Consider the following 19519-nt stretch of genomic DNA (forward strand, 5'->3'; position numbering starts at 1 on the left):
TTCCTTTAACCATAAAGTGGTATATTTACTGGGTAGTCTGTGCTGCATAACAAAGTTAACAGAATAACATGTATCCAATCAAATTGATAACATGTATACAATCAAATTCATAATCACAAAGATCAAATCATAACAATCATTCATTATTAACATAATTAGGGAATTCAACAAACCAGTTCATTAAGAAGTCAATAGGAATCATCCTTGAGTCATTTATGCACGTAACTATTTATCATAATCATGAGAAGAATAATACAAACAGTGATCGGTTATTCAATCTATAATCCCCATTAGTTTCGTATCAGAATCGATCAGTTCAGCAAACGATGACGTTTCATATTTCACCCTTTCAAGTGTCTTCAGATGTACATGTAATTTCATTACATATTAACCATATATCGATGGCATAATTAGCCTGTGATGATCCGTATGGCCTTGATCATTGACCATTCACATTACACAATAGGTTTGAAGTGTGCGCTCCAAGCCGCTCTCCGCAGTAATAACTATAAACAATAACTGAAGGCCCACTCTCCCGATCGCAACAGATATTTCAGATGAAAGGTAACAGATTTGGTGGACTTACGTGGATTCATGGACACACAGAACTTCTGAATTAGACGGAGTTAAGGAAGAGAAAGCAGCGAGATCGGGCGATGGAGACTTCCCCCTTTTATGGAGTTGAGATCTGTCGGACATTTCCACCTGACCTAATTAAAGCGCCCCTGGCCAAGCTGAGTAAGTGGCCATCTACAGTATTTCAGATTGTAACTTTAAACCACATTTCTTTCTAATACACAACTAATTTTCACTTGCCACAGTTCATGTGCAGCAGAATTCCATGAAAAAGGAAATCATTATTTGGAGATAATCATTTACAGAATAAACAAATCAGGAACAAGCACCTTGATTGGTTAAAAAGAATAGCGTTTACCCTCAGTGTTTTAAATATATTTTTGTATCTCTTCTTAAATCCACCCTCCTCTCAGTAATCCATCTTCAGGGAGAAGTGACACCATAAGAACAAGACCGTTGATGTTCTCCATGGTTGTGTTGACGGTGAGAGGCCTGAGGGGCGGGTCATCAGTCACGGACTTCCTCACTCCAACTGGCAGAGATGTTCTCATTAAGAAAGAGCACACAGTAGAGTAGGAGGTAGATAGATACAGTAGCTGTTCCCTCTGAGATAGTCTACATTACCGTCAGCAACTGCAGAACGACTGATCAGACCTACAAACCACCTTTCTTCCTAAATTACTACTCATTATGATTAGATCGGTCAGTCTGCAGCCGCCGGCAGCAACGTAGTTGGCCTCAAACATGCACTATGTGAAGTGATCTAGCCTTCCGTTGATGGTCTTGCAGCCCTTGATGGAGAAGATCTTCTCGCTCGTGGGGAAATAGACCATTTCTCTGGCCATCTTGTCGACCACATCCTGGTTGGGCTCCAGGCCCTTGGCAGACATCTCTGCCATGCCACACAGCAGCACGTGTCTGTACTCCAGAGGCAGGAAGGGGACAACGAAGTCAACTAGGTTCCTGTCCATCAGACTCGAGAGCCACAACCCACCTACACAGAGAAAGGGAGGGAGGGACACAGTCATGAGATGGGCAAGAAGAAGCTACCACCAATTGCTTACACTATCCTCTCAGATGTACAAGTGCCTAGGGGGTAAGGATAGTCATAAGATGGGCAGGGGCAAGAAAGGCAGATGGACAGAATATAGATATCACAGGTAATCTTTGTATTGAAGGTCTGAAAAGACTCCAATAACATCCCAGGTCTTCTAACCCCAGGCTTAGTAACATAAAGGAGAGAATCCTGACGTTAGAGAAACAAGTGCATGATTTGTTAAATATAAAAAATAGTTACCAAAGTGCCTAAGTTAGGCTTCAGCCCTAAAGAAGAACAGCAAAGAGGTGGCTTACTCTTCTTGTTGTTGTTGAACAAGGACAGGGAGAGAGCTGGTTCTAAGTCATGCAACTTTATTTCCTCTCGGTCTCGACCTGCTTTCCAGAAGTCCAGGGCCACCTGTGTTATGTGCTGTACTCCATCGTTGCTATGGAGATGAGCAAAACAAACTAGTAGATATTAAAGTTCCACTATGCAGAAATTTCCTGGTTGCTAAAACTAATAGTTCGCCCAATTTCAGTTTATGTGACAAAATAAGCTGGTAGAGAATCACTGTACAATCTAAACCGCTGTGAAATATATTTTCTACAACTAATAATATTGTTGTTTCAGCTGTTTGAAGCTGGTGTAAAAAAACGAGTAAAAGTAAAAAGACAAAAACAAAACTTAAGAATGGGAAGCATAGAAATTGAGCACATAACAGATCTACTCCTTCTTAGACTTGCTTTCAAGTAGAATGATATATCTATTACTCACATTTCTATACGAGTTTGGTCAGGTCGCCCATAAAGGTTGCGTATTGCCACTTTAAGCTGGGTTCAACTTTCTTTTTTCTTCCTCACTGGTCTGGACATGGGGTAGTTTCTAAATGCATTAGGTTCATGTGTGGTGATTTTATTTGCAAAATAAAAAATCTGAAGTAACTGAACTTTAGATTTGGGAGGCCGTTGTACTCGTTGTAGTAACCATGGTTTTACTTAGCTAAAAGTCAGCTGTCAATCAGATGACTTTTAGCTAAGTAAAACCATGGTTACTACAACGAGTCGTTAAGTTGTGGGAAAGATAGGATGATGGATGACTAATATATTTGACTGTAAATCCCCCCCCCAAAAAAATATAAGATTCAAAAAACAACACATGAATTCTTATCACACACTGCTGGTCTGTCTGGCCTACCTGAGGAAGATGAAGATGGCTTGGCGGTACGAGACCCCATTCAGATTGTCGTAGTAACCCAGGTAGGGCTTTATACAGTCGATCAGGCCAGGGATCATCATGTCCATCCCGTCAAAGATGAACATGGAACGTGGGCAGTTGGTGACGTTGCCTTTGATCCACTGCTGCAGCTGAGACTGAGGGATGGTCACAGCAGTAAAAACACAGACTTATCTACAGCAGTGAAGATAGCTTACGGCATAGGCGCAAAAAGATTAAGAGTAAGATTTGAATATCACTGATAATGAACATGCATAAGAATGATAATTTTTTTTACAGCCTAATTCTCCATTGAGAATTTCCCTGCCACGGTTACTGGGGATTACAATACAACAAAATACTTGTTTTACCTTGTAGTTCTCAATCTGACTCGGATGAGGAAAGTGCACTGCAGACACAAAATGATGGACGAAACTGCTGGCCATGCCCTTCTTGTAGATGTTTTCAGCTATCAACTGGCTGACGAAGTTCTTCCCTGTGCCAGTCCAGCCATGTAGAGAGAGCACCAGGGGCTTTTTAGGGTTTTTATCGTTCATGAAACCCGTTACAGCTTTCTGGATGACTCTGGAAGCAACATGTTGACCAATCAGCTTCTGATCTAGGGCCACTTCCAAACCTGATGACAGGGCAGGAGTTGATTATTAAGTGTCAATGAACGGGATGTGCTACGAATACACCATTATTTCTATACAAATTATAGGTGGTTATCTTAACTTCTTCTGGCTGCAGGGGCAGTATTGAGTAGCTCTGATAAAAGGTGCCCATTTCAAACGGCCTCGTACTCAATTCTTGCTCGTACAATATGCATATTATTATTACTATTGGATAGAAAACACTCTCTAGTTTCTAAACCCGTTTGAATTATATCTGTGAGTAAAACAGAACTAATTTGGCAGCAAACTTCCTGACCAGGAAGTGGAAAGTCTGAAAACTATGCTTTGTTCTAGGGCCTGCCTATAAATGGGCATGATATGTATTAGTATACATGCACGTCATACACCTTCCACTAGATGTCAAGAGGCAGTGAGAGAAGAAATGGAGTGTTTATCTTGGTCTGAGGTGGAATAAAACCTCTTGGCATGACGTGTCACCCATTTCCTGTTTTCTGGAGCGCGCTAGGAGAGACCTGGGATTGCCTTCTGAAAAGCTGTCGTTAAAGACGACTAATATCTCCGGCTTTGATTTTATTTGATAAATGTGACAATATCATCGTAAAGTATGTTTTTTCAATATAGTTTTATTAGATTATTGAAATTTATTCGGGACGTTAGGCGTGTTGCGTTGTGTGTCTTTGTTCAGGAAGGAGAGCTTCGCGCCACTTTGCTAGCTTTCCGTGGTAATTGACTGGAGAAGAGGACGTTCTAAATCCAAACAACGATGGTTCTGGACAAAGGACCCCTTGTACAACATTCTGATGGAAGATCATCAAAAGTAGGACCCATTTTATGATGCTATTTCATATATCTGTCGAACATGTTGTACTAGTAGTTTGCGCCCAGATTTTGGGCACTCTCTCGCTATAACTAAGCTGGATGTCGTAATGAAGTTATTTTTAGAATTCTAACACGGCGATTGCATTAACAACTAGTGTATCTATCATTTCCTATACAACATGTATTTTTGAGTCATGTTTATGAATAGTTATTTGGTCAGAATAGGTGCGTTTTAGAAAAATATCCGCACATTCTGGGAAAAAGATGCTACGTTAGCACAATGTATAACCACTGATTTCAGCTCTAAATATGCACATTTTCGAACAAAACATAAGTGTATGTATAACCTGATGTTCTAGGACTGTCATCTGATGAAGCTTATCAAGGTTAGTCAAAAATTATATATCTTTTGCTGGTTTGTTACGATCGCTAACTTTTGCCTTGAATCAATGCTGTTGTGTGTTTGGCTATTGTAGTAAGCTAATATAACGCTATATTGTGTTTTCGCTGTAAAACACTTTTAAAAAATCGGAAATATTGGCTGTATTCACAAGATCTTTGTCTTTAATTTGCTATACACCATGTATTTTTCAGAAATGTTTTATGATGAGTATTTAGGTATTTGACGTTGGTGTCTATAATTACTCTGGCTGCTTCGGTGCTTTTTGTGACAGTAGCTGTGATGGTAGCTGCAATGTAAAACTGATTTATACCTGAAATATGCACATTTTTCGAACAAAACAGACTTATTGAATAACATGTTATAAGACTGTCATCTGAACAATTTCTGAGAAGATAAAATGTGATTTTAGCCTTCCTAATTAGATCATTATTTTTCAAATATACTTTGCCAAGTCAGTAACCACGCCCACGTGGGCACAGACATTATGCCAAAACGATGGAATGCCCTTTTTGACAGAGTGCTTATAAAGTACTCCTAACTAAATTTACATTAGACCAAGCAGCCGGACAGTGTACACCGGACATCACGTAATGGTTAAAACTACAAGACCAGTATACGAAGGTGAAGACGGGACTACACATTCACAGTCTGCAGCTGTACAGTTGAAGTCGGAAGTTTACATACACTTAGGTTGGAGTCATTAAAACTAGTTTTTCAACCACTTCACACATTTCTTGTTAACAAACTATAGTTTTGGCAAGTCGGTTAGGACTTTACTTTGTGCATGACAAGTAATTTTTCCAACAATTGTTTACAGATTATTTCACTATATCACAATTCCAGGGGGTCAGAAGTTTACATACAGTGAGTTAATTCACTAAACAGCTTGGAAAATTCCAGAAAATTAGGTAATGGCTTTAGAAGCTTCTGATAGGCTAATTGACATAATTTGAGTCAATTGGAGGAGTACCTGTGGATGTATTTCAAGGCCTACCTTCAAACTCATTGCCTCTTTGCTTGATATCATGGGAACATCAAAATAAATGAGCCAAGACTTTAGAAAGAAATTTGTAGATCTCCACAAGTCTGGTTCATCCTTGAGAGCAATTTCCAAATGGCTGAAGGTACCACGTTCATCTGTACAAACAATAGTACGCAAGTATAAACACCATGGGACCACACAGCCGTCATACTGCTCAGGAAGGAGACGCGTTCTGTCTCCTAGAGATGAACCTACTTTGGTACGAAAAGTGCAAATCAATTACAGAAAAGGAACTTCTGAAGATGCAGGAGGAAACAGGTACCAACGTATCTTTATCCACAGTAAAACGAGTCCTATATCAACATAACCTGAAAGGCCGCTCAGCAATTTGCAACTGCACATGGGGACAAAGATTGTACCTTTCGGAGAGATGTCCTCTGGTCTGATGAAACAAAAATAGAACTGTTTGGCCATAATAACCATCTTCATGTTTGGAGGAAAAGGGGGGAACCTTCCGTGAAGCACGGGGGTGGCAGCATCATGTTGTGGGGGTGCTTTGCTGCAGGAGGGACTGGTGCACTTCACAAAATAGATGGCATCATGAGGCAACATCTCGAGACATCAGTCAGGAAGTTAAAGCTTGGTTGCAAATGGGTCTTCCAAATGGACAATGACCCCAAGCATACTTCAAGAGTTGTGGCAACATGGCTTAAGAACAACAAAGTCAAGGTATTGAAGTGGCCATCACAAAGCCCTGACCTCAATCCTATAGAAAATTTGTGGGCAGAACTGAAAAAGCATGTGTGAGGAAGGAGGCCTACAAACCTGATTCAGTTACACCAGCTCTGTCAGGAGGAATGGGCCAAAATTCACCCAACTTATTGTGGGAAGCTTGTGGAAGGCTACCCGAAACATTTGACCCAAGTTAAACAATTTAAAGGCAATGCTTCCAAATACTAATTGAGTGTATATAAACTTCTGACCCACTGGGAGTGTGATGAAAGAAATAAAAGCTGAAATAAATCACTCTACTATTATTCTGACATTTCACATTCTTAAAATAAAGTGGTGATCCTAACTGACCTAAGACAGGGAATTTTTATTAGGATTAAATGTCAGGAATTGTGAAATTTGTGAAGTTTAAATGTATTTGGCTAAGGTGTATGTAAACTTCCGACTTCAACTGTATATGTAAAATAGTCTAGGAAACTCAATCGTAGACGAGAACACCTCGTGGTACACATCTGTAGTATACATTCTAACAAACACATCCAGAACAAAAGCCTACTACAACTACAAAGGACATGGCGAACTCTGGTGGACAACCAGAGACTTACACGACCAGAGTCTTACATCACTTGAAAACCTCCCACAGAACATCCGAGTTCTAGAGAGTGATGACAGAGAAAGACATAGGCGTAAATATATACATTGCAATTCTTGTCGAATGAGCGGTCATTCATGTGCAAAGTATTCATATTCCCATGAGCATAGCTTACAAACGTCACGATAGTTGAATTCCTTTGTCTCTCCCTTTCCCTCTCTTTTGAATCCGCCATATTGTGTAACAAGCCGTCATATCAGTTTTGTCCACTAGGAACCTATCATTGCATTGTGTTAGTAACCAATAACTATGCTGTGTTTGTGCGTGTTTATGAATTTCTGTGTGATTCTTTAGTTAATAAATAAATAATTAAGCCAATTTGTATATCGCTGATTCATCATTTATGTTAGGGTTCGTGCAGATTTGAAGTCAACTACGTTCAAAGTGAGACTGAGGTAAAATTATAATTAATGATTGATTGATGACTAATATGATATCTAAATTCTGATATTCTTGAGTTAATTCGAGAAACGGTAACTCATTAAACAAACTTTTCCTGTGGTGCCCCAGGTTACTAATGAGTTAATTGTTGCATGATTAATAGTCAAGTAATAATTAAACGTTAGGTAATCGATTTGATTAAACAGCATGTTCACAATGATAGTCACGACACGTGATAACGTGAAAATCTGAGGCCCGCATCCAACCCTAACCCTCTAATATAGAAACTGCGCTGTAGGCTACAGTCAGATGGTGGAACGATTTGTCAGGGGGTGCAGGATATTTTTTTTGCCTGATTTAGATAGCTATAGCTGTGTTCGAATACCCATACTAACATACTGTATACTACAATGAGTATATACACTACATACTATTAGTTCATTTTAGTATACTGCAAACGAACGGCATACTTTCATTTGAGTGTACTAGCTCTTTGCTTGTCTACCGGAAGTTGTTGTTGCTATGCAACCTCTTGCTAGCTAGTTGGCATAAATTACTAGTTAGACATTTTACGACTTCGGGTGTGTTCAATTCAATTTGGAGTTCCAGAGTGTTGTCAGCTTGTCCGTTTGTAAATTCTGACCGTTTCTCTCAGAGCGCACACTGGACGTTCGGGCCGAAGAGTAGGGTTGATTTGAGTGTTCTGGCCTTACAACGGCAGTCAAGCACCCAAGCTAACGTTGGCTAGCTTGCTAGCTACTTCCAGACACAAATGAGACCACTCGAACCATTTTACTCACCCTAGCAGAGCTGGTTAGGTAGTTTTCATGTTATCCATTGGTGACTAACTGTGCTGCTGGAAACAATTTATTTACACTTTTTTGCCAACGTTTACTGACACCGGCCATATTCAACGGATGTTGAGCGCCCATAAATTCATTATTCTGTGCTCCCGTACACTCAGACGAGAGTGCTCTAAAATCGGAGTAGATAGCTAGAGCGAATTCACGAAGGCACCCGAATGTCCATTGAGAAGGCACAACGACTATACCATTTAGCTAAGAAAGACGGGAACAATCAAGTGAATAAACGTCGGGTAGTTAGTTAGATAGCCTGTAGTTAAAATATTGGCAAGTTTGATGTATAAGTAGCCAACTAATGTTAGGTAGCTAGCTAACATACCAGTACAAACTGATGTAATGATATGCTATGTGGTTTGTAAGGACAGCGTAGCTAACAAATTGTCAGCCAACATAACATGTAAGGTAACTTATTTGAAAAGTCATTACTTTATTACATTGTTCAACATTTTCTTAACATTTGTCATAATTAGTTACTTCTCTAGGGTATGTGAAACGGTGCGTCCCACCTCGTCAACAGCTAGTGAAACTGCAGGGCGCCAAATTCAAAACAGAAATCCCATCATTTAAATTCCTCAAACATACAAGTATTTTACACCATTTTAAAGATACACTTGTTGTAAATCCAGCCAAAGTGTCCGATTTCAAAAAGGTTTTACGACGAAAGCACCCCAAACGATTATGTTAGGTATGAGCCAAGTCACAGAAAAAGACAGCCATTTTTCCAGCCAAAGAGAGCAGTAACAAAAAGCATTCAGAGAGAAAATGAATCACTAACCTTTGATGATCTTCATCAGATGACACTCATAGGACTTCATGTTACACAATACATGTATGTTTTGTTCGGTAAAGTTCATATTTATATCCAAAAATCTGAGTTTAGGCGGGACGCTACTGTCTCACTTGGCAAAAAGCCTGAGAAAATGCAGAGCGCCAAATTAAAATGAATTACTATGAAAATGACTATAAAATCAAACTTTCATTAAATCACACATGAAAGATACCAAATTAAAGCTACACTGGTTGTGAATCCAGCCAACATGTCAGAATTCAAATAGGCTTTTCGGCGAAAGCATACGATGCTCTTATCTGAGGATAGCACCATAGTAAACAAAGAGAGATAAGCATATTCAACCCTGCAGGCGCGACACAAAACACAGAAATAAAAATATAATTCATGCCTTACCTTTGACGAGCTTCTGTTGTTGGCACTCCAATATGTCCCATAAACAATCACAAATGGTCCTTTTGTTCGATTAATTCCGTCGATATATATCCAAAATGTCCATTTATTTGGCGCGTTTGATCCAGAAAAACACAGGTTCCAACTTGCTCAAACGTGACGACAAAATATCTCAAAGGTTACCTGTAAACTTTGCCAAATAATTTCAAACTACTTTTGTAATACAACTTTAGGTATTTTTTAACGTTAACCTCTTGAAGCTAGGGGGCAGTATTTTTATGTTTGGAAAAATAAAGTTCCCAAAGTAAACGGCCTATTTCATAGGCCCAGATGCTAGAATATGCATATACTTGACAGATTAGAATAGAAAAAACTCTAACGTTTTCAAAACTGTCAAAATATTGTCTATGAGTATAACAGAACTGATTTTGCAGGCGAAAACCTGAGGAAATCCAACCAGGAAGTGCCTTTTATTTGGAAAAATCCCTGTTCCATTGCCTGCCTTTCCTCCATTTAAAGGGATATCAACCAGATTCCTTTTCCCAGTTTCAAGCTTTTATTCTGAAAAATGAGCGAGATTTATCAAATCGAAATGGCCCTAGCCCTCACCCTCCGATCCAACAGGTCCCAGACGTGCAATGGGATTGAGATCCGGGCTCTTCGCTGGCCATGGCAGAACACTGACATTCCTGTCTTACAGGAAATCACGCACAGAATGAGAAGTATGGCTGGTGGTATTGTCATGTTAGGGTGGCAATGTCATGCTGGAGTGGTCATGTCAGGATGAGCCTGCAGGAAGGGTACCACATGAGGGAGGACAATGTCTTCCCTGTAACGCACAGCGTTGAGATTGCCTGCAATGACAACAAGCTCAGTCCGATGATGCTGTAACACACCGCCCCAGACCATGACGGACCCTCCACCTCCAAACTGATCCCGCTCCAGAGTATAGGCCTCGGTGTAACGCTCATTCCTTCGACGATAAACGCGAATCCGACCATCACCCCTGGTGAGACAAAACCACGACTCGTCAGAGAAGAGCACTTTTTGCCAGTCCTGTCTGGTCCAGCAACGGTGGGTTTGTTGTGCCTATAGGCAACGTTGTTGCCGGTGATGTCTGGTGAGGACCTGCCTTACAACAGGCCTACAAGCCCTCAGTCCAGCTTATTGCGGACAGTCTGAGCACTGATGGAGGGATTGTGTGTTCTGTACCTGTCCCGCAGGTGTGATGTTTTGATCTACCGATCCGGTGCAGATGTTGTTACACATGGTCTGCTACTGCGAGGACGATCAGCTGTCCGTTCGGTCTCCCTGTAGCGCTGTCTTAGGCGTCTCGCAGTACCGACATTGCAATTTATTGCCCTGGCCACATGTGCAGTCCTCATGCCTCCTTGCAGCATGCCTAAGGCACGTTCACGCAGATGCGCAAGGACCCTGGCATCTTTCTCTTGGTGTTTTTCAGAGTCAGTAGAAAGGCCTCTTTAGTGTCCTAAGTCTTCATAACTGTGACCTTAATTGCCTACTGTCTGTAAGCTGTTAGTGTCTTAACGACCGTTCCACAGGTGCATGTTCATTAATTGTTTATGGTTCATTGAACAAGCATGGGAAACAGTGTTAAAACCCTTTACAATGAAGATCTGTGAAGTTATAGTGGCGGCAGGTAGCCTAGTGGTTAGAGCGTTGGACTAGTAACCGAAAGGTTGCAAGATCGAATCCCCGAGCTGACAAGGTAAAAATCGTTCTGCCCCTGAACAAGGCAGTTAACCCACTGTTCCTAGGCCGTCATTGAAAATAAGAATTTGTTCTTAACTGACTTGCCTAGTTAAATAAAAGGTAAAATACATTTGGATTTTTACAAATTATCTTTCAAATACACGGTCCTGAAAAAGGGACGTTTCTTTTTTTGCTGAGTTTACATTACATTAGTAGCCTACATTTACTGTTAATTCCCTTAACTTCTAATCTGCAATGTTTGGTTATGGTAATTTCTGTTAATGCATTCAATATATTTTTATTAAAGTAATTTACCATTAGTTCTCATTGTCGGAGTGGACATCTGTTTTGCAGAACTCACAACCTATGCTACACTTGTGAGAAACAAGTTTGATTTATTTCATTACATTTACATGAATTTATTCATTGTCTCGTTTTAAACGCCCCCGTCAATGTTGAGTAAGGACGAGCACCTGATTACACATATAGAAGTAGGACTAGTCTACCTGGCCTGCACGCAAATGTAGGGCTATAAATTTGCCCATTTGGGGATGTCTGATAGTTAAGACATCAGAAATACTCACACCCACTAATGAGCTGTGGAGCTTCTCAAAGTAATTTTTTCTTCACCTCAAAACAGCAAGTAAACAAAGTCTGCTTTTACAATCAATTGTGAATGACAATAGGTTCTCAAAGTATTTGAACAATATTTCCAGCTCTTTCCCTTTCGATAACCACTCGGAGTTTGGAGTGTGACTGTTTGAGGTTGTGGACAGGTGTCTTTTATACTGATAAGTTCAAACAGGTGCCATTAATACAGGTAACGAGTGGAGGACAGAGGAGCCTCTTAAAGAAGAAGTTACAGGTCTGTGAGAGCCAGAAATCTTGCTTGTTTGTAGGTGACCAAATACTTATTTTCCACCATAATTTGCAAATAAATTCATTAAAAATCCTACAATGTGATTTTCTGGATATTTTTTTCTCATTTTGTCTGTCATAGTTGAAGTGTACCTATGATGAAAATTACAAGCCTCTCTCATCTTTTTAAGTGGGAGAACTTGCACAATTGGTGGCTGACTAAATACTTTTTAGCCCCACTGTATGTGTTGGCTTTATGTAGGTTATTATTACATAATTGGCAAATGGCAATAAAAGTTACTTTTATATTTGTATAATTTTCATTTAGATAGAATGTAGATTAACCACAGACTGATTTAGAGATAAATACTATTATAAATTAAATGAACCCGTTCCACAAAATTGCATATGAAAATCCTAACTGGCACGGAAATTGATAGAAATGGTAAGATTATTGGCACTCCAAATGGAGAAGATTGCCGACCGCTGGTGTAGCCTATTACCGGCAACTTCAGGAGCATAACAGCAGAATCTGTGAAGGCCAGTAGGAGAAGGCGGGTCGGGAACAGTTTTTTTTTCTTCTGGTTAAGCTATGTTGTTCTCCGGGCTCCCTTCGAGTAAATGGTGTGTCTTCTTTTGTTTAACCTGTTTTGGAGACTGGTTTTTGTTCGGAATTTCAGATGACTGACGTGCTCAAAGTAAACTGCCTGTTACTCAGGCCCAGAAGCTAGGATATGCATATACTTGATAGCATTGGATACACTCTGAAGTTTCTAAAACTGTTAAAATAATGTCTGTGAGCATAACAGAACTGATATGGCAGGCGAAAACCAAAGGAAAATCCATACAGATTTTTTTTTAGGTCACAGGTTATTTCAATGGTTGCCTATTAGATATACAAATAGATAGGACCCAGATACAGCTCAGCATTTAACACCATAGTACCCTCCAAACTCGTCATCAAGCTCGAGACCCTGGGTCTCGACCCCGCCCTGTGCAACTGGGTCCTGGACTTCCTGACGGGCCGCCCCCAGGTGGTGAGGGTAGGTAACAACATCTCCACCCCGCTGATCCTCAACACTGGGGCCCCACAAGGGTGCGTTCTGAGCCCTCTCCTGTACTCCCTGTTCACCCACGACTGCGTGGCCATGCACGCCTCCAACTCAATCATCAAGTTTGCGGATGACACTACAGTGGTAGGCTTGATTACCAACAACGACGAGACGGCCTACAGGGAGGAGGTGAGGGCCCTCGGAGTGTGGTGTCAGGAAAATAACCTCACACTCAACGTCAACAAAACAAAGGAGATGATTGTGGACTTCAGGAAACAGCAGAGGGAGCACCCCCCTATCCACATCGACGGGTCAGTAGTGGAGAAGGTGGAAAGTTTTAAGTTCCTCGGTGTACACATCACGGACAAACTGAATTGGTCCACCCACACAGACAGCGTCGTGAAGAAGGCGCAGCAGCGCCTCTTCAACCTCAGGAGGCTGAAGAAATTCGGCTTGTCACCAAAAGCACTCACAAACTTCTACAGATGCACAATCGAGAGCATCCTGTCGGGCTGTATCACCGCCTGGTACGGCAACTGCTCCGCCCACAACCGTAAGGCTCTCCAGAGGGTAGTGAGGTCTGCAGAACGCATCACCGGGGGCAAACTACCTGCCCTCCAGGACACCTACACCACCCGATGTCACAGGAAGGCCATAAAGATCATCAAGGACAACAACCACCCAAGCCACTGCCTGTTCACCCCGCTATCATCCAGAAGGCGAGGTCAGTACAGGTGCATCAAAGCAGGGACCGAGAGACTGAAAAACAGCTTCTATCTCAAGGCCATCAGACTGTTAAACAGCCACCACTAACATTTAGCGGCCGCTGCCAACATACTGACTCAACTCCAGCCACTTTAAAAATGGGAATTGATGGAAATTATGTAAAAATGTACCACTAGCCACTTTAAACAATGCCACTTAATATAATGTTTACATACCCTACATTACCCATCTCATATGTATATACTGTACTCTATATCATCTACTGCATCTTGCCATCTTTATGTAATACATGTACAACTAGCCACTTTAAACTATGCCACTTTATGTTTACATACCCTACATTACCCATCTCATATGTATATACCGTACTCTATACCATCTACTGCATCTTGCCTATGCCGTTCTGTACCACCACTCATTCATATATCTTTATGTACATATTCTTTATCCCTTTACACTTGTGTGTGTATAAGGTAGTAGTTGTGGAATTGTTAGGTTAGATTACTTGTTGGTTATTACTGCATTGTCGGAACTAGAAGCACAAGCATTTCGCTACACTCGCATTAACATCTGCTAACCATGTGTATGTGACTAATAAAATTTGATTTGATTTGATTGCAGTTCATATGGCTTCCACTAGATGTCAAAAGTCTTTAGAAAGGGTTTCAGGCCTGTTTTTTGAAAAAAGTAGTTTGAAGAACTCCAAGTAGTTTCTCATTAGAAAAGTGGTCTTATTGGGCCCGTCTGAAGTTTGCTAGAGAGCATTTGGATGATCCAGAAGAAGATTGGGCCCGTCTGAATTGGGCCCGTCTGAAATGAGGTGCGCGCACTTCGTTATTTATCTTCCCTATTCAACATACTGTTCTCCGTCTTAAATATTATTGTTTATTTAGATATTAGAGTACCTGAGGATTAATTAGAAACATCGTTTGGACGAACTTTACAGGTAACTTTTTGGATTCGTTTGTATGCATGTTGAAAGAGTGGATTACTGAGATCATTGGCGCCAACAAAACTGACTTTTTTGGATATAAAGGACTTTATCGAAACAAAACGACCATTCATTGTGTAGCTGGGACCCTTGGGATTGCAAACTGAGGAAGATGTTCAAAGGTAAGTGATTTATTTAATCGCTATTTGTGATTTTGTGACGCACGTGCTGGTTGAAAAAGTATGTTGGTGTGGGGCGCTGTCCTCAGATAATCGCATGGTATGCTTTCGCCGTAAAGCCTTTTTGAAATCTGACAACGCGGTTGGATTAACAAGAAGTTAAGCTTTTAATCAAACAGCGTGCTAAAAGCATCTGACTGGTTCAGTACATACAGTTGATTTTATTAAAACACATAGGGTGTGTCTATATATGGAAAAATACAAATTTTAAAATTTCAATTAATAGATTGCTCAAAAGAAAAGACTACTCTTGGTTTATTGGGGACAGTCCTAGTAGAAATGCAGTAAATGAGCTATAGATGCCCAAAACCATTCTGAGGGAGGACCCCCTCTATGGTTATGTCCCCCCCCCCACATCTAAAACCAAAGTTGCACCCCTGATGTAAAACTATAGGAGGCATAGATTCAGTTGTTCCTAACTCACTTCACTCGTGCTAAACTGGTAGGCTTGCGCTACTGTTGCAGACACATGCGCAGATCAAACACATCTTTGGGACGCCAATTAAGGTGTTTAGATGTCCTTATAATTCGGAAGATACTCAGAAAACGAGGTGTTAATTTAGATTTTACGACGATTAACATAAACATAGTATGGTGTTTACAAGACTATGGCATAATCTGCCTACTGACGTAATCAGTTTAATATCAAATTATTTCCGTGCATGTAAACGTTGCCTACTAGTTCTTATTGTCTACGCCGATCGATTTCTGCCCGTTCCAAAGCTTAGGTTTATGCACTAATGCCAGATAGCCTAAAATAAATGACAAACTTCTATGTAGCCTATAGATATGAACTACACAAGACTGCTACATTTATGGATTTAAGCTATCGTTTTCTCAAGCCGCCCGCCCAATATTTAATGGCCCTAAAGTCAACCCTCGCATTCTAAAGTAGGCATATTGGTGGAGCTCGATGAGCAATTACAAGATTAAACATTTTAAAGGACTGACTGTCTACATGATCAAATAGTCGAAGTAAACCACGTAACACATCAACCACTTAATATTTAGCTGTACACATACCTGTTGAATTAAAAGCAATCCATTTTGATTTGCAACTTTCATTATGTACATAATTGTACAATTTCCGCACCACTGCTGCCAAACCGACCACAAATGTGGTTGAGAATGGTTCAAACGCGTTCACAAAAACATTCGATATCAAAACATAAAATACGAAAAAGGTTTTGTATGTTGCTCTCATTTTCACTTCACATAAACATTTAGCTACCTAGTTTATAATTTAGGAGTGCAAAGACGTTAGAAAAAGTGCAAGACAGCTATTTCCTCCTACGTAATCACTATGCGACACCAACACAGCAAAAACGAATTTGTAGCAAAATTGTCGTCACCAGGTATAATCCTGCGTTCCCATCATAGTCGGAACTACGAAATTCGGAATATCCGATTGCTAACTTGTTAAATTATAGACGTGCAGCATTCAATTAAACAAATCGGGCATTTCCGAGTTCCGACTAACATATGAGCGCGACATAATAAACAGCTACAAATGGCAAAATCCCGCCTATTTACACAATTTATCTATGTAAAATCTGATTTTAAACAATACTAACCACACCGCAAACCCCATGACTAACCTTAAATGAAGACATTTTATCTATGAATTTTTACGATATAGCCCATTTTGACTTTGCTGGTTGTCACTCGTTACCCCACAGCCAGAAAAGGGATCACATTCAACATCGGCTACGTTCGAACATGGTTTGTCACCTGGATGTCATTCGGCATTTCAAATTTAAAACCGCAAATTATATTCAAAAAGCATTCAATGTTAAGGGCCTGAGGTGTTCCGACTGAGCCAGGGAGATGCAAGTAGCTAAGGAAGGACCACAATACCTTTACTTACTAAAAACAAGGATATGTTAAAAATAAATAAAGTTGCAACGCTTTTAATACATCTAGGAAATGTCCCCAAAAATAAACGTTACCACACCGATACTAAATGTTCAATGTACCTGCTCTGTTTTTAAGAGATCGTCTTTGGTATACAACATTCGTGAAAATAGTCAAACACATACCAACCGCTATGCTGGTACTGGATGGCATCAATCGTCGCAGTGACGTTCGACAGCAGAAAAAACAGTAGCATCTTTGGCAGTGTTTACTAGCTAGCTGTGTATATTTACCTAAACAAACTTGATTGCAGACTAGGGGCCTGTTGCACAAAACTAGGATAAGGGATTAAGCCAGGATATCTTGGTGATCCTGGCTCAATTGATCCGTAATCCGGTTGCACTAAAGATGGATAGGGGGCAGGAGGATATGTTATGGTATAAATTACCATGGAGATTTATTCTGTGGAGCTAGCCTGCTCCAGACCAGGCTAAATTCCAGGATCTATTTAATCTCATCCCTAATGTCAGTCAGCAGTCACCACAAATGGAAACCAATAGTTATTTCACTGCTCACTATACATTGTTATCACATATAACTAGACCCACTGTTATTATTTGAACGTTTGTGATCATTAATTTCAATGATTTTGGATAAAAAATGATTTTTAGATGATGTTGCTATCATTAGATAATTTACAGTTTCCCATAGACTATAAGGCTATATATAAAATGATAGAATATTAGGGCCACAGAGGGGAAAAAAACACAAGTCATAATATTGTAACCAGTTGTTTTAAAGGAGGACAGTTGTTAAAATGACAGATGTGGGGCATTTCGTGAAATTGTACTTCAGTATGGTTTCATAAACAAAGACATGCTGATGTGCCAGAATATTAAGTATCACATTGTCATAAGTATCAAAACTGTAAAAACAATATGTAGCTTTTCTGCAGAAAGAACCAGCCTCATAAATTTATGACTTTATCCTTTTTCTTCAGTGTGGCCCTAGTACTCTGTCATATAAACAAATACACATTCCATATGAATATAAAAACACAATGTGTAACATTATGTTCCTTTATTGAATAAGGACAAAACAAAGCAGGTAAACCATCAGCTCCTTTCGAAACTGAAGTCACAGTGACTCTACAAGATGGAAAGCACAGAATCCAAGCATATTATACAAAATGATACATACACATTCAAAGGTCTGTATATAACACACCCTGCATGTCTGCACACTAAAATAAATGCAGGACAAATCCATACACATCAACTGAACAGACAAATGAATGGATGCAGTAGCCTCCCTGCAGCCTTGTATTACACACAGTATACCGCACAAACATCATAAGAGGCCAAATTCGTCAAAAAACGAACCCAAAAAAAACCAAATTCCTCTGCCACCGCAGGACATATTTAACCAAAATTGAAAGCACACATACTAACTAAAATAATTCAACACATATTGGTCCCTCAGCAGCCGACCACTGTCGTCATCAGGGAAGATTGCCGGATTGTCCCAGTCCATGGCTGGTGGCACTCTGGGGGCCCTCTCCTTCCTCAGGCAGGCCACATTGTGGAGGACAGCACAAGCCACAGTAATATCACATGCCCTAACAGGGCTGACCCTTAATTTGTGAAGGCAGTGAAAGCGTGCCTTCAGGAGGCCAAAGGTCATTTCAACTCTGGCCCTGGTCCTGGCATGGGCATGGTTGTAGGCCTGCTGTGCTTCCTGGGGGTCTGTGAAAGGTGTCAGGAGAAAAGGCTGGCAGCCATACCCCCTGTCTCCCAGCAACACACCAGAGAATTCACCTGTCAACACAAAATCTCATCATTACTACCTCATAAACACAGTGATATTCTTGACACAGCCATGATGGTTATAAATAGGGGTTGTGTGGCTTACCTTGTGATAGGCACTGATAGATTTCAGAGGCCCGAAAGATTCTGGAGTCATGGACTGAGCCAGGCCATTTTGCCACAACATTGCTGATCACACAGTCAGCATTGCAGACCATCTGAAATCATAAGATGAGGAATATTACACCAATCAATGCACATCACTGGCAATGCAGAGTGTTCGTCAATGGACAATATCAAAAAGTTATGTTCACCTGAACATTAATGCTGTGAAAGGATTTCCTATTCACAAAATCGGCCTCATGGGCACCTGAGGGGGCTTTTATCCTTATGTGTGTGCAGTCCACTGCACCAATGACATTGGGGAAACCTGTCACACAAAGTAATGAGTATCCTACTATGTGTTAACAGTTGTCCTGTAATTTGTAGATCCTCTTACCTGCAATCCTATAGAACTCCTCTTTGATGTCACAGAGTCTTCTGTGGCCAGGGAAGGAGATGAAGACATCTGCTAATGCTTTGATAGCCAGACACACTCCTTATTGTGCGGCAAATTGTGGCCTTGTTCAGCTGTTCTGCATCCCCCACTGAGTACAGGAAGGCTCCACTAGCAAAAAAGCGCAAGGCCACACAAACCATTTGCTCCACACTCAGTGCATGGCTCCGTGCAGTGCGGTGCTTAATCCTGGGACCCAGTAGTCTGCATAGATACCTGATGCCATCTGCAGAAAACCTGTATCTTTCATATAGATGGTCATCAGGGAAGGCCAGTGGGTCCAACCGGTCCCTGAAGACCCTTTCTCGCCT

General features: G+C 40.6%; 2 protein-coding genes across 5 annotated transcripts in view; both read right to left on the minus strand.

Annotated features, from left to right (window-relative positions):
• Positions 1-19519, minus strand: part of LOC139552049 (torsin-1B-like) — a 27489-nt gene continuing 7970 nt past the window's right edge. Inside the window, exons 1-5 of one of the 4 annotated variants that reach the window (XM_071363409.1) lie at positions 17037-17413; positions 3199-3464; positions 2810-2985; positions 1930-2060; positions 1-1570 (exon numbers count right to left, since the gene is read on the minus strand). In XM_071363409.1, the coding sequence (XP_071219510.1) occupies positions 1326-1570; positions 1930-2060; positions 2810-2985; positions 3199-3464; positions 17037-17103 (885 nt within the window). In that variant the 5' untranslated portion in view covers positions 17104-17413 and the 3' untranslated portion in view covers positions 1-1325. Of the gene's footprint in view, positions 1571-1929; positions 2061-2809; positions 2986-3198; positions 3465-16016; positions 16307-17032; positions 17414-19519 lie in introns of those variants that run through there. The other 3 variants (XM_071363411.1, XM_071363408.1, XM_071363410.1) reach the window with 3 other exon arrangements.
• LOC139552053 (putative nuclease HARBI1) lies at positions 17892-19245 on the minus strand. The gene is made up of 4 exons (XM_071363421.1): positions 19152-19245; positions 18967-19082; positions 18759-18870; positions 17892-18664 (listed from the first exon to the last, which is right to left on the minus strand). The coding sequence occupies exons 3-4, from the start codon at positions 18868-18870 to the stop codon at positions 18294-18296; spliced, it is 483 nt and encodes a 160-aa protein (XP_071219522.1). The 5' UTR covers positions 18967-19082; positions 19152-19245; the 3' UTR covers positions 17892-18293.

The sequence above is a fragment of the Salvelinus alpinus genome, chromosome 24 (assembly GCF_045679555.1).
Source record: "Salvelinus alpinus chromosome 24, SLU_Salpinus.1, whole genome shotgun sequence".
In the NCBI taxonomy this organism is placed as follows: domain Eukaryota; kingdom Metazoa; phylum Chordata; class Actinopteri; order Salmoniformes; family Salmonidae; genus Salvelinus; species Salvelinus alpinus.

What these genes read in the sequence shown, in the direction of transcription:
- LOC139552053 (XM_071363421.1), bottom strand. Translation starts at nt 18,870, where the DNA reads ATGGTCTGCAATGCTGACTGTGTGATCAGCAATGTTGTGGCAAAATGG. An exon ending in CTATCAGTGCCTATCACAAG is followed by an intron (nt 18,665 to 18,758) that starts GTAAGCCACACA and finishes TTGTGTTGACAG; the next exon opens with GTGAATTCTCTGGTGTGTTG.